The 15,838-nt window shown below is 41.4% G+C and overlaps 1 protein-coding gene across 2 annotated transcripts in view; it reads left to right on the forward strand.

The window, feature by feature from the left end:
• Cdh6 (cadherin 6) overlaps positions 1-14,231 on the forward strand; it is a 132,200-nt gene extending 117,969 nt beyond the window's left edge. For both annotated transcript variants that reach the window (XM_042690624.1, XM_042690623.1), the window contains exons 8-12: positions 2,879-3,015; positions 6,244-6,365; positions 7,664-7,781; positions 7,913-8,164; positions 13,707-14,231. In XM_042690624.1, coding sequence (XP_042546558.1) covers positions 2,879-3,015; positions 6,244-6,365; positions 7,664-7,781; positions 7,913-8,164; positions 13,707-14,197 — 1,120 coding nt within the window. In that variant the 3' untranslated portion in view covers positions 14,198-14,231. The remainder of the gene's footprint in view (positions 1-2,878; positions 3,016-6,243; positions 6,366-7,663; positions 7,782-7,912; positions 8,165-13,706) is intronic.
• The last annotated feature ends 1,607 nt before the right edge of the window (positions 14,232-15,838 follow it).

Genomic DNA, 15,838 nt, shown 5'->3' on the forward strand with positions numbered 1-15,838 from the left:
AAGACCATGAGATGCTTATCTCCAATAAGCCACCAGAAAACCAGAAGTGGTACTGTGGCTCAAGTGGTAGAGTGCTAGCCTTAAACTGAAGAGCTGAGGGACAGTGCCCAGTCCCAGAGTTCAAGCCCCATGACCAACAACAACAAAAAAAATTTATCGCGGGAGAGAAGGGATAGTGGGAGAACAACAATGGAGTGGGTAACAATATTCAACAAGAAATCTACCTTACTTATATAACCGTAACCCCTCTGTACAGCATCTTTACAATAAAATAAAATTTTAAAAATTATCATTTCAAATTTTCAAATGATGAAAGGTCATCAAGTAACTAAATTCTCTTTTAAAAAATCTGGGCACAACAAAAATGGAAAAATTACCCTTTGATAATAATAAATATTTGTTTAAATACACTAAAACTAAAAGTCAAAATTTAAACATATATGTATGTGTGTTAACTTCATTAATTCTCTTTGAAATGAGGTCTAAATAGCCTGCAGAAATTGAATATTTATTTCATTTAGTCATCTGCCACTTGAGGAAATTAAGATAAAATATACTTTGTTGTAACTCACTACCCCCATTTTAAACAAAAATAACTCCTGAAACAGAATCTTGAACATGCTATGCTATTATAAATTAGTAACAATCTTCCCTATTCATTTCACATATGTCTGACTAGATGAATCATGTACTTAAATTGCATTCTATTAAGCAAAGTTTTAAGATAATATATGCTTGAGAATCCCAGTAAGATGGGCAATTGTTTTTCTTGAAGGGCTTTAATATGCTTTCTTCAGGATTTCCTCTTAGTGCTTCCTTATTCATAAACATACATGCAAACTTTCCATCCTATCTGACTATTCTAAAAGCTAGTAGCAATAAACATATTAATAAACAAATAAAACTAGTAACCAATGTATAAATAACATTTCTCAAAATTTACTAGTCTTTCATCAGTTTCAGAGTTAAATATTCTGCCCCATGATATGGAAGATAAGACTCAAACTGATTTGAATTCCTATCAGCTCTCCTTAAGTATATGTCTAGTTCTTACTGCATTCCAGGACTGTGTTAGTTCTCTGTGGCATTTCTTCCCCTTCTGGTCCTTTCAGTGATTCTGTCCTTTGTGTTTGTCTACCTTCACTTGCTGTTCTTTTCTGAACAGTTCAATAGAAATCTAGATGGTCAGTTCCAATTTTTATCCTGAGCTTCTGACTACACATCTCCTCCTAGACTTTCCACACCCTGGGCATTTTCAAAAATGGAACTTCCGAGCCAGGGCACCAGCAGCTGACATCTGTAATTCAACTTAACTTGGAAGGCTGAGATGAAAGGGTTGTGGTTCAAGACCAGCCCAGGAATATACATGAGACCCCTTTTCAATCAATACCCGGGTATAGTGATACATTTCTGTCACCTTAGCTATGTGAAAGGCTGAGATCAGGAGGACCATGGGCCCAGGCAGACCCAAGCAGAAAAGTTCACAAGAACTCCAGCTCCCCAGGAGATGCTGGGTCTGATATGACAGCTACAGTGGGAAGCAAGAAATAAGATGATCGCAGTCAGTGCACAAGTTTTGTAGGAAGCAGTCTATCTCAAGACAACCAGTGCAAAAAAAGAGGGAAGAAGGGAGTTGGGGGTATGGCTAGCTGGTAAAGCGCCTCCCTAGGAGCCATGAGGCTTTGAGGTCAAACACCAGTATCACCCACCCCCCTAAAAAAAGAATGGAACTTAAGGAGGCAGTAGGTGGGTTGATTGGCCAGGGCAACTTGAGACTTCATCTTTAAAAACAAAAATTACCGCCCAGGCACAGAGTTCAACCCCCACGACCGACCAAAAAAAAAAAAGGAAAAGAAAACTTTTGCCGGGCGCTGGTGGCTCACGCCTGTAATCCTAGCTACTCAGGAGGCTAAGATCTGAGAATCGTGGTTCAAAGCCAGCCCGGGCAGGAGAGACCATGAGACTCCTATCTCCAATAAACCACCAGAAAACCGGAAGTGGTGCTGTAGCTCAAGTGGTAGAGCGCTCGCCTTGAGCTGAAGAGCTGAGGGACAGCGCCCAGGCCCAGAGTTCAAGCCCCACGACCGACAAAAAAAAAAAAAAATTACCTAAAGGCAAAAGGGGATGGAGAAATGGCAGAGCACCTTGAATTGAAGCCCCAGTACCAACACAAAATGGAAGTTAAGACCATCCCCCATCCTGCTTTTCAATCCTCTTTCATCAGTAATGACAGCAACTTTGTTAAAAAAAAATTATTTAGAGGGGCTGGGAAAGTGGCTTAGTGGTAGAGTGCTTGCCTTGCATGCATGAGGCCCTGGGTTCGATTCCTCAGCACCACATAAACAGAAAAAGCCAGAAGTGGCACTGTGGTTCAAGTGGTAGATCACTAGCCTTGAGCTGAAGAGCTGAGGGACAGTGCCTAGGCCCAGAGTTCAGGCCCACAATCGACAAAAAATAAATAAATAAGTAAATAAAGAATATTTAGATTTCAATCCCCTTTGCTCAAACCCTTAGGGTAAAGTTGCATGTGATTTAGCATAGATCCCAACACTCTGCCTTGGCCAGTTCATCTTTCTGCCGTCTACACTCGGGATCCCTCTCTAGCTCCGTGTTCTATTTCCCTCCTCTCTTCACTAACCTTAGCCAAACTAGCCAGCTGGTGCGTCTTACAATGGATAAGAGAAAAATAATCATGATAATGTGCTGGTAAATCTTACATCTCAATGGTAAGAAACTAACTTCTTAGGGATATTTTGCTTAAAGTCAGTTTACAGGCATTTAAATCCACCATAAGTAGCAAAAAATTAACATAACATAATCTGGGAATCATTTTATGATATGAACTACTATCAAACACAATTCTACTCTGCATTTTCAGGTATTCAGTAGATCGACACACAGATATGGACAGAATCTTCAACATTGATTCTGGAAATGGTTCCATTTTCACTTCAAAACTTCTTGATCGAGAAACACTGCTGTGGCACAACATTACAGTGATAGCTACAGAGATCAGTAAGTTCAACCCAGCACTGCTGTGGTCCTCAGCTGATGGAGGGAGTCTTCTCGTAAGGGCTTAATGAGCATGGCTGAAGTTCTTCACCATTTATTGATGATCCTGCTGGATGTGTAGAGAGGGAAAGAACTTTGAAATGACTCGAAATGTATGTTGTTTCACTCATAAAGGGAAAGGAAACTCTGGAAAGTCTACAGTTTGGAAACAATAAAATGGGAATGCATCTCTCCCCTGAATTTGAATTTGGTACTACTTAAATTTGATTCTAAAAGCTTATAAAACTGAAAAGTATGAAATTCTGTACAAGTTAAATATGTATCTATAAATATATAAATGTGTACATTTAGGCATATCTACTTATATAGAGATATTTTATATATACATATGTATTTATTTATATAGAGATATATCAGAAACAGCTAAAATGAGGACCCTAAGTTAGACATGGTTGAGGTCAGGAGACAAATGGATTCAAGTACCTTTAGTTATTCTCTAGCTTTCTGTGTAATTTGTGTTTCAAAATCTTTACAGAATTAAGTGACACCACTAATCACTTTTTCATAGTATATCAAATTGAGCAATAGAAACCACCAAGTAATCAATACAACATTTACAATGAGTTTTACGGTAGTCCCCATGGAATTTAAGGCAAAAATAGGTAGTGCCAAAAGAATGCTTTAAATAAAATGATTTTATGCACTGAAAACTAATGTGAATTGTAAATCTAATGTGTACAGTGGAGTTCAGGGAAGAAAAATGATATTGAAAATAGTGTTTTAGTGTTTAAAAATAGGCTTCTAAATTATAGTTCTTTTAGTTTTTGTTTTTAATTTTTAAAGTTCTAAACATGTTTTAATCTCAGTTGGGTATCTAGTGTGAAATATTCCATATGAAGTGGTTTATTACAGTTGTATTTTGTCAACATAACTCATGAGGTTTGAAATAGCTGAAGGATATCGGGTGGAATAATAAATAACTAAAACTGGTGTTCTGCCTGTAACAGTGAGCTCTTTAAACCTGAAAATTACAAAATTATTTTCCACTGAAAAGAACCATTTTTCAAAACATCGTGATTTTACTCTTTACTACAGTAGTCATTTCCTAAGCATTTTAAGATTTATGCCTAAAAATTTGTTTTTAAGATTTCACGTTTCTATAACACAGTAGAAATTATTGGCAATTAAGATCTGTGAGAATTCATATTCAGCCACTCTAACTCTGGAAAGATTGTGTGAGCAAGAAATCTTAAGAATTACATTGTCAAAACTTGTTCACTACCTTTGATATGTCAGAAACTAAAAGCTTATAGAAAACCAACTCTATCCCCCGTCCAAGACCATTCCACCTGCTGTTTCCTCCATATGGCAAACCAGAAAGAGTCACATGACTTAATCTTTAGTTGTGTCTCTAGGCAAGCAGTGTCCCAGAGAAGCCATTGCTGGTCAATGCATTCAGAATAGCATCTCTAGCTATCTCCGTCCCTTTTCTTTAATTCCTCCATAGCAGTTACCATCTGGTGCACTGTACATTTATGTACACATAGTCGACCGTTAGTATCCATCGATATATGTCCGAGGAGATCACCAATAAATAAAACTCCTAAAGCTCAAGATGAGTTCAGTGCTCAGAATTCAGTGCTGTATGTTGATGCTTGATTCATTTTGCCCCCACAAAAATACGTCCAGCTTCCACTGAGAACAGAAGAACGTGTAGCCTTTCAACAAACCTAAAATTTTCACTTTATCACTTAAATTAAACCCATTAATTTTTACCTGGTTTTGAGGGCACCCTTAGTTTTCTAGAAAGCAGAATGTTTCAAATAAAATGACCATCAGGGAGGCACTCAGCAGAACACACAACCATTTGGACTTAACCGAGAGTCACACGGGCCCAAGTCAGCTTCTCCATACTGCTGAGCCATGGTATGTAGAAGGGTTAAATGGTTTTTTTTTTTTTAATTTCTTCTTTTTGTTAAATTTACTAGTTTTCCCATGCTTGATCAAAATTCATATTATAAATTCACACAAATCGTTTAACTAGGGATGCAGGTGGAGCCATTACAACAATGAGATGTACAAGTCGTTATGTCGAAAAAACAAACTTTACAACTTTGGTGGGGGGTGGGGGGAGGGCTAGGTGGAGAGAGGGGGGAGTATGGGAAGGGATGGGAAGGGGAAACAAAGAGGAGGCAACAATGCTTAATAAGAAATGTACTCGTTATTTTGCCCATGTAACTGTAACCCCTCTGTATGGTATTCTCACAATAAAAAAAAATTCACAAGTAAGACAAGCTTATTGTACAATTTATCCTTTCTGATATTAGAACTCTGCAGGAAGCAAGATTTATGTAAGATTTATGTCCCTTCCACGTTCCAGTACTCCCAAGTAATGTCCAGCCCATATTAAGTATTAGATGGTCCCTAAGTACTTAAAATAGGAAAGTATGATATATACATAGAGGAAGAGATCCAAAACAAGAGATTCAAACTCCTAATTCTTCTGATTCTTCCACTACCCAGGAGATTACCACAGAAGACAATTTTTAAAAATCATACTTTATTTCTCAGGTCTTAAAACACTGGCTATAAAAAGAAAACAACTGGCTGTGTTCTGTCATTATCCTAAATGAACAGGCTGGGCCTTGTAGTCACAAGCCTAAATTTGAACCCAGACAACTCTGTACTATGTTTGTGAACATAGATAAATTACTAAACTTCCTTGTGCCTCAATTTCCTCATCCATAATGTAGGAGCAATAACTATAACTTCCTCAGATATTTGTAGGAATGAATAAACTAATATAACAAAGTACTTAGCATGATTCCCAGCTCTTTTTTGGCTCTCAGATTAAAAACACTAATATTGAAAACAATCATTTGGTCTCCTGGTAGCTCATTCATTTCTCTTGGGGTTTTTTTGGTCTCTTGAGTTTCTCCTTTTGACTGTGTCCTTCACTTCCCTTAAAATCTAATCTAAAGTGCCCTTTTTATTTTGTATGACCTTCAGGTGTATTCTGCAGGTATGTCATGTCCACATAATCAGGTATTTCTATCAAATGTATCCAAATCCAAAAGTACCTAACTATCCAGTTCTTTCTTGTGACCAAGTTGGTATTCAATGTCCTGGGAGAATCTTGGATAAGAAGAATGAAAGAATGAGTGAATGGTGTCTAAATTGGATTGGTCTTAAACATGAAATGTCTTTTTTTTTCTTTTTGGTATGTGACAGATAATCCAAAACAAAGCAGCCGAGTACCTCTATATATTAAAGTTCTAGATGTCAATGACAATGCCCCAGAATTTGCTGAGTTCTATGAAACCTTTGTCTGTGAAAAAGCAAAGGCAGATCAGGTGAGTCTCACAAGTGTATTCAGATGGAAAGTCAGATTAATTCAGACCTGGTAATTCAGATGATACTCAAAGCTGAGGGCTAGTTGTAAATTATCTATGAAGCAAATGCCGAGGAGATTAATACCTGAAATAAAACCTAGGACAAATATTTAACTTGCATAACAGAGCAAACAGTTTTTAAGAACTGCAAGTTATCAGTCTCCATGACTGATGCTGATTCCATATCAGTCTTAAGCTTTTATTAAAATAGGTTAGTCACTGTCTTACTGGAAAAAAATCTTTATTGGTGAACAGATAGTTTGATTACCATATGTACTTGAAAATAATAACTAGAACATATTTTACAATTGTCTGTAATGCAAAGCTCTTTTGATTTACATTGCCCATCTGTACCAGTCATACAAATTCATGGAGGTTTTTACTGTTTTCCCCATTTGTCACCACCTGAAATGGGTCTCTGCCACCAACAATATAAAAATTATGCTACACTTTGTCAAAATAGAACTATGTTATTAAAGTACATGGGAAAGTAGAAAGCTAAAGTTACTTGTTTTATGCACTAATTTTCTTTGTATCATTTTGTAAACTGGTGGCACATGTACACACAGGGTTTTATATATATATATATTTTTTTTGGGGGGGGGGTCCGGTGGTGGGGCCTGAACTCTGGGCCTGGGCGCTGTCCCTCAGCTCTTCAGCTCAAGGCTAGCGCTCTACCACTTGAGCCACAGTGCCACTTCCGGCTTTTTTTTCTTTTTGCTTATGTGGTGCTGAGGAATCAAACCCAGGGCCTCAGGCATGCAAGGCAAGCGCTCTACCACTGAGCCACCTTCCCAGCCCACACAGGGTTATATTTTTACATGCATTTGTTATGGTTTGGAGTGTTTCCATTTTGCTAGGTTGCGGTACTGCCCAAGATAGTTGTGGCATTTTACAGCCCTGCATTACTCTAGGTCAGTGTTGTTTAGTCCAGGTGATTTTGTCCCTGAGACAATGTCTATTTTTGATTGTCACAATTTCAGGGACTGCTCTTGCATCTAGAGGGAACAGGCTAGGGTTGCTACGCAGCACCCTATTCTACACAGGGCAGCCCCCAAACAAAGAATGATCCCTTACTCCATGACTCTCTAACCCACTGGCTCTTCAAACAGAATGTAATTATTTTAACCTAATATATTTCAAAGGCTATAATTGTTTTCTTATTAAGATTAAACTCACAGGGCAAATTACTTCAAAACACTAGGAAGCACTTTTGGATTATCAAAACTTTCTGACAACTTGATTTTTGTTAATTTCAGTTGATTCAGACCCTGCGTGCCGTTGATAAGGACGACCCTCACAGTGGACACCAGTTCTCATTCTCTTTGGCCCCCGAAGCAGCCATTGGCTCCAACTTCACCATTCAAGACAACAAAGGTAAATGATCTCAGGTTGCCTGTTGCGTCACTCTCTCTATCGGGAGCCAAATGTCTATCTGTCTCTGGGTCTGGACATCTCTATTCCTATCTGTCCACACACACATTTACCACTTTGCTTTCTGGTTCCAGACAACACCGCGGGAATCTTAACTCGGAGGAATGGCTATAATAGACATGAGATGAGCACCTACCTCCTGCCTGTGGTCATTTCAGATAACGACTACCCAGTGCAAAGCAGCACAGGGACAGTGACTGTCCGGGTGTGTGCATGTGACCGCCTTGGCAACATGCAGTCCTGCCACGCCGAGGCCCTCATCCACCCCACGGGCCTGAGCACAGGGGCTCTGGTGGCCATCCTTCTGTGCATCGTGATCCTACTAGGTAAACTGCTTCTCCCTGCATCCTATCTCCCCTTGCTGAGGGGCACACCCTGTTTCTGTGACACTCTAGATTTTTCCGCCTCCCCCATTAAGGCATACAGCATGATCTAGGTGAGTAGAGTTATATGCTGGGAATCTGTGTTACTCAAACATGAACTCTTCTTTTTTTTAACTTGGAAATGGCTTTGGAGTGTGAACAGGTGTGAAATGTACCCATGTCTATGCTTACCCCCGCAGATCATCCCACCAAAAGAGTATCTTGTCCATCACAGGGGAAATGAATCTCAGAGGGATTTGAGGGCAAAATAAGTATGCCCTTTTCATTTCTTTTTTTGTTTAATATTTAACTTGGCAAATATTGTTAAATTTTAAAGAGTGAAAGTCATCTGGTATGGAGTATATGATGAAGGTCCTTTCTACAAAGGTAAAGTTTAAGATCAATGGGAAAGTGGAAGAGAACTATGATGACTTTTTCTCTCTCGTATGGGAAAAATAAATGCATGAAATCTTCTGTAACCCATCGAACTTGTTTGGACCTAGCCACTTACATGAGTCCCTGCTTAGCATTGCTCTCCTAATTGACACCGAGTGTCAATTAAAAAAGAAGTCACTTCTGTGATTAGGAAACAGAAATGTGGGACTGGCAGTAAATGAATGGAATAAAAATGAAAGCCAAAATCTGTTATGGTTTGGATATGAAGTGTCTCCTATAAGTCTCATGTGTGTAAAGCTTGGTCCCTGTATAGGGACCAGGAGAAGGATGCTAGGATCATAAGGACATTAACTTTAGGTCAAGCTCAGTTGGAGGAAGTGAAAGGTGCCTCTGGAGGATGCATCTCATCTCTGGACCCTTCCTCTTAGTCTGCCACCTGCCCATCATGAAGTGAGCTGTTTTGTTCTACAACATACCCCTGCCTCCATGATGTCCCACCTCACCACTGTCATAAAAGCAGTATGATACCATGAGCCAAAAGATCTCTCTCCCTCTTTAAGTTGTTTATCTCAAGTATTTTCCCATAGCAATGGAAACTGACAGATATACAAGGTCTAATAATGATTCAAGTGGAATGCTTACTTCTGCCCAACTGATTAAGCCAGAAATTGAACTCTCGAATAGTTCAACAGGCCCTGGACTCTTTGTGAACTAAGGAATTCAATTAGTTAATATAATCCTTCTGAAAACAAAAGCGAGATTTATAAAACTTGCCTATGCAATGAAAAATAAATAAAGTAAGAAGTTAAGAGTTAACCTACATTACACAGAACAGATCAAAACAAAACTCTAAAAGACAGAGTAACTTGGAGAAGGGTAGAAGAGGATCTACATTTCTCCAAGAAAAGACCACTGAGGGATTCCTGCCCAAGAGCTTCCCATGCCAAGCCAACTGCTAATTATAACAGAAGCCTGCAAACACAACTTCAGTACTGCGATTCTCTTTGTCAACTGAGATTTGGACAAAGTATTTTAAGATAGGGAGATGAATAAAAACTGACAGTGTGCAAAGGCAAATGAGTGTTTTAATGGTGTGTGTCTATAAAAATTGCTTTTGGAAAAGGGACATGAATATTCTTTTTGCTCAAAGGGGTATTTTCAGAAGTCTGGACTGGCAGGACCCAACTCAAGTAGTAGGGCACAGACTCCTCTTGTGGTCTGTGGAGTTCAGCCAGCTCTTATCTGTGAGAGTTGATTCTTCCTCCCTTTCCTCATACATACATACATTTTCTCTGCTCTACTTTCTTCCTCTGAGCTCATCTTCCCCTTTTCGTTTCCTTTCCCCAATGAATTCACTCTCTCTCTATTATTCCTAATTGGACATCAGGGCCCCCATATCTGGTCTAGTCTCTTAGCAGTTCTGTACATAGTGAAAAAGAAAGAAAAGAAAATTAACTAGGCTCTCACCATCAACTGGTGCTCTGACAAGTCCTTTACCAATGCTTTCCTCACTCCTTAGTCACCTTGAGTATATTTATCTGAATCTTGAATATGAATCCTGGGACTCCATGTCCAAGTCACATGATCTGAGCTCTGAAACCAGTCTCTTCTGTTGAGCCTGGAGCGCTCTCTCTCTCTCTCTTTCTCTCTCTCTCTCTCTCTCTCTCTCTCTCTCTCTCTCTCTCTCTCTCTCTCTTTCTCTCTCTCTCTCTCTCTCCTTTCTCTGTGATCTTACAGAATACACAACAGTTTCCTGACTGAAAGACAACCCAGTCTTAAAGTGGAACAATTGAACAAGTGAAAGCAAACATGAAAAAGAGAAACATCAAAGAAGGAACGAGACTTTGTTATGAAGAAATCGAACACAAGAAAGTAGATGAGGGCTGAGGATTAAGCTATGTGGTAAAACACAAGTTTAATATCCACCAGGCCCTTCATTCAATTCCCAGGAGAATTGAACAGAGAGAGAGAGAGAGAGAGAGAGAGAGAGAGAGAGAGAGTAGATCGTATGCATCTAGGATTTTACAAAAATAAACAATAGATCTGGGTGCTCACATCTGTAATCCTAGTTACTCAGGAGACTGAGATCTGAGCATCACAATTTGAAGCCAGCCCAAACAGGAAAGCCCATGAGATTCCTATCTCCAGTTAACCACCAGAAAAATCAGAAGTGGCACTGTGGCTCAACGTGGTAAAGAGCTAGTCTTGAGCCAAAAAGCTCAGGGACAGCACTCAGGCCCTGAGTTCAAGCCCCATGACTGACAAAAAAATAATAATAAAACATCCAAACAACAGCTATGTCTTAATGGCACATTAGAGTGGGCAAAACTTTTATTAACTTATTTCTCTTGACAACACTGGGTATTGTGTTAGTGTTCCTTTACAGATAAGGAAACAGACTTTAAAAGGTCAGACCATTTAAATTAACCTAGATAGGATCAAATTCGAGCACAAATTCCCCCAAGTCTCCTCAACCAAAAAATTTTAAAAATCTTAGTTCTTGTCCTCCCCCAAGAGTAGAGAAAAACAGCCCTAGCTCCTGATAAGGACACCTCATAGGAGGATTACATCTTCAGATTGTTTTTAACCCTACAAGTCTAGAATTCACATTGCATTTGTTAAACACAACTTTCAGAAAGATCTCTCTTCTAGACACCTAAAACTCAAGATTTGTTTTGGGCTATTAAGAAAAGGCATCGATAGTTTTAGCTATGGAATGAAGCTATGAATACCTTTTCATTTTCTAATGTGCCCCCTCTCTTCTAAATAGTTACCCTTGGGATGTGCATAGAATATCCAAAAATGTAAGGATATAAAACATGTAAGGAGTTTAAGCTGGAGAAGAATTAGGAAATGATAAAGACCTGATGTTTTGCTTAAGTCACTAAAAGAAATCATGCATATCAGAGCTGGATTCTTTGGAAGACAGTTGGACTGATTCTATTCTCTAATTCCAAGGGCTGACTGTACTTACAACCCTATATTTTTCAGTCCATGCTTTTGGTCACACTGGAGACCAATATAAAAGATGGCTTGGTCATGGACATCTCCTCAGCACCACATGATTGTGTAACTACACAACCACATGCTTGAAAATGGTAAAATAAGATTTCTTTAGAAAGTAGACAATCGTCAAAATATGGTTCAAGCAAAGCAGTTTAGAGTATGGGCTTCAGCCAGATGTCCACAACACTCACCTCTCATCGTGGCTACATAAGGGTCTGAGATTGGGAGGATTACAGTTCCAGGCCAGCTCTAGCAGAAAAAAATGTTGAAGTTCCATCTCAACAAGAACAGCTTTGATGTGGTGTTATTACCTGTTTTCATGCCTGTGACCGATTAGATTGTAGCTTAGGTTTTCATTCAGGTAGAATGTGAAAAGCCAGGCGCCAGTGCCTCATGCCTGTAATCCTAGCTACTCAGCAGGCTGAGATCTGAGGATCCTGCTTCAAAGCCAGCCCAAGCAGAAAAGTCCTTGTGAGACTTTTCAATTAACCACCAGAAAACCAGAAGTGGCACTGTGGCTTACCACACACACACACACACACACACACACACACACACACACACATACACACACACATAAAGTGAGACTCTAAAACAGAAACCTATCAGAAGAGAGCCAGTTGCAGGGCTCAGCAATAGAGCTCCTGCCTAGCAAGTACAAGACCCTGAGTTCAAACCCTACTACCACAAAGAAAGAAAAAGAAAGGAAAAAAGAGTACAGGCATTTTAGTTTGACAAATCTGGATTTGAATGGCTTTATCTCATGTGGCATCTCTAAGCCTCAAAATTCTCCTAGATAAAAAATGAGCTTATAATGATTGGATCTTACAGGGCTATCATGATAATTCAGGGGGATTCAGTATGTAAAAAAAAAAAAAGCACAGTACTTAGAACAGAAAGCTTTCAGTTAATTGTTATTAGTATTATCAATATCTGAAATTACGGTATGTACATTAAAGAGTACATAGACATACATTGTTGCATAGTTGGAAGCATTTAGCCACTAAAAAGCCATCACTCTGTTACTCTTAAATTGTAAAAAATTCAATTTCCATGGCATACAAAAACTGGGCCATGTTACAGGTGAAATTGTAGCCCTTTACAGTACTTCCTGTAATGTACTCCCCTGGACAAACCTAGACTAGTAATGCATTTTCGGCCCTGGATGGCTGTTTTCTCTGGAAACCGTGGCTATATTTTTATGTCCCACCCATAGGTCCATTTGTAGATTGACGTGTCTCTCTATGGGTAGCCAGCTTTGTTCTACCCAACCAGCTGTGAAGTAAGATCAGGAGATATTTAAAAATAGTTCTTGCCTTGTCTCTAATTTGTGTTCGAGGGAAAGGAAAAAAAAATAAAAAGAACTAACATTCTGGGTAACAAACATATGGAACAAGAACTTTCAAAATAATCAAAGAATCCTTACTTGAGTGTGCTTATTTCACTCAAACATAAATAAAATGGATGGTGTATTACTATCTGGCTGGCTTAAATTGGCTAATCTTGAAGTCCAGAATACCTTTCACAATCTGGATGTCTTCAGGTATTATTGGTAATAAAATTTCTTTGAATATGAGAAAGATATGCAAACCTTCACATCTCTACTTTGGGTTTTAAGCTAATTTTACACCATTCTGGAGGCGGGGGGGGGGGGGGGGGGGGGGGTGTGGAGAGAACGAGATAGTGCAAAAGCTATTTTCGATATGGAGTTGTGTTAACCCTTCTACACATCCCCAGAGGTGCCAGTCTGTCCTTACAACCACTTTCTGAATATCTTAGGTGCCGGCCTAATTTGCACTCTGCAATTCTTTCAGCATGGCTGAGCTTTTCCGTTATTACCATGATTTGGCTTTTCTTTACCTTGAACGTAGTTTGCATTGCAAAGCTCCTCCAAAAACAAAACAGAAACCCTGCCAACCTCTGCTGATGTTTTATCCCCATCTTAGTTGGTGACTAAGTTGGGGCTGCGCTCCGAGGCGGGATGGAGGCCGCGCGCGCGGACGCCAGCCCAGCCGCGGGTCTGCGGGCCAGGGCTGCCCTGAGCCTCCCTGGCCCGCGACTCACCCGGGCCTTCTTCCCTTGTGTTCTGCTTTTCTGCTCGCAGTGACAGTGGTGCTGTTCGCAGCCCTGAGGCGGCAGCGCAAGAAGGAGCCTCTGATCATCTCCAAGGAGGACATCCGAGACAACATCGTGAGCTACAACGACGAGGGCGGCGGCGAGGAGGACACGCAGGCCTTCGACATCGGCACCCTGCGCAACCCCGCGGCCATGGAGGACAGCAAGCTGCGGCGGGACATTGTGCCCGAGGCGCTCTTCCTGCCCCGGCGGACTCCCACCGCCCGGGACAACACCGACGTCAGGGACTTCATCAACCAAAGGCTAAAGGAGAACGACGCGGACCCCACCGCGCCGCCCTACGACTCCCTGGCCACCTACGCCTACGAGGGCGCGGGCTCGGTGGCCGACTCGCTCAGCTCGCTGGAGTCGGTCACCACCGACGGAGACCAGGACTACGACTACCTTAGTGACTGGGGCCCCCGATTCAAGAAGCTGGCGGATATGTACGGAGGGCTGGACAGTGACAAGGACTCCTAATCTGATGCCTTTTTCTTCCTCCTTCCTCCTCCTCCTCCTCCTCCTCCTCCTCTTCCTTCTCCTCCCCTCCCTCCTCCTCTTCCTCCTCCCTCTCTCCTCCTCCTCCCCTCCCTCCTCCTCCTCCTCCTCTTCTTCCTCCTCCTCCCCCTCCTCTTCCTTCCTCCTCCCCCTCCTCCTCCCTCTCTCCTCCTCCTCCTCCTCTTCTTCCTCCTCCTCCCCCTCCTCTTCCTTCCTCCTCCCCCTCCTCCTCCTCCTCTTCCTCCTCCTCCCCCTCCTCCCCCTCCCCCTCCTCCTCTTCCTCCTCCCTCCTCCCTCCTCCCTCCTCCCTCCTCTCTCCTCCCTCCTCTCTCCTCCCTCCTCTTCCTCCCCTCCCTCCCTCCTCCCCCTCCTCCTCCTCCCCCTCCTCCTCCTCCCCCTCCTCCCCTCCCCCTCCTCCTCTTCCTCCTCCCTCCTCCCTCCTCCCTCCTCCCTCCTCCCTCCTCCCTCCTCTTCCTCCCCTCCCTCCCTCCTCCCCCTCCTCCTCCTCCCCCCCTCCTCCCTCTCCTCCTCCTCCTCTTCCCATCCCCTCCCCCCCCACCCGCAATAGGACACTGAACCATGTGAAGTGACTTCCTTTCTATTTATCCACTACTCCGTGCTGGGTTCTCTGTTCTACACGTTCCAAAAGCCACTGGCCGCAAGTCCGTGCGGATCCAACGGTAGAGACTTTTTTTCTAGTACACTTTTATGAGCTTCCAAGAGGCAAATCGTTTTTATTTTGTAGTGCATCCAGTTCACCCGGAGTCAGCCCAAGGGCGCGGGGCGGAGGAGCAGACGGCGGAGCGCTGCGTCTTTCCCTTTTTCCTCTCAGGAGCAGGTGTGGAACTCGCTCCTGACTCGCTCTCTTGCCGGCCAGGCAGTTCTGCGAAGACTCCTTGGCCTCGGGTCCGCTGACTGTTCTAACTGTACATTTCACATGCTAATGGGTTAAGGAATCGTGCTTTAATGGTCAACTATATATCTATATCTATAGTTTTAGTTTAAAAGAAAAATAGAAAAGGAAGGAAGGAACGACAGGGAAGTGGTCCCTGGTGTATCGGCTCACAAGGAGATCATCAATACATAAGGTATGGAAGAGTGTGTATTTCTGTCACCAGGAATCTAAAATGACATTCAACCTGTTGTGTTTTTGGCTTAAGAACTTCTTTTTTGACACTCACTATATTCAAAACATCAAATCCACCCATGTTTTTAAAGATTTTCATTCCTCTGAAAGAATATGAGTTAATTAGATGCCAAAACTCAAAGAAAATAATAATAAAAAAAAAAAACCTAAGGCTGCATTCTTTACCACTAACTCACAATTTATTACGTATTGGACATGCATAAGTTTGCCATGGTTCCAGAAAAAAAAGTAGGGGAAAGAGGAAATAACTTTTAAAAAGTCAACCAAGGAAATACTTAGCATATTTGAAAGTCTTGGACACCAAACATATCACAGAGCACTGGAAATTCTTTCAACCATCAGTAGGCTAATGACAAATGAGGTAAATTACCTCCAAGTTCTTGAAAGAATTTTGTATGAGACAAGGATGAACTCCTGGTGCGTAGTAGTTGTTATTGTTCCTCTGGGCCTGAAAGTAGCCATGTGCAATTCAATAA

The sequence above is a fragment of the Dipodomys spectabilis genome, unplaced genomic scaffold, assembly GCF_019054845.1.
Source record: "Dipodomys spectabilis isolate Male_0828 unplaced genomic scaffold, ASM1905484v1 ptg000138l, whole genome shotgun sequence".
Taxonomy (NCBI): Eukaryota; Metazoa; Chordata; class Mammalia; order Rodentia; family Heteromyidae; genus Dipodomys; species Dipodomys spectabilis.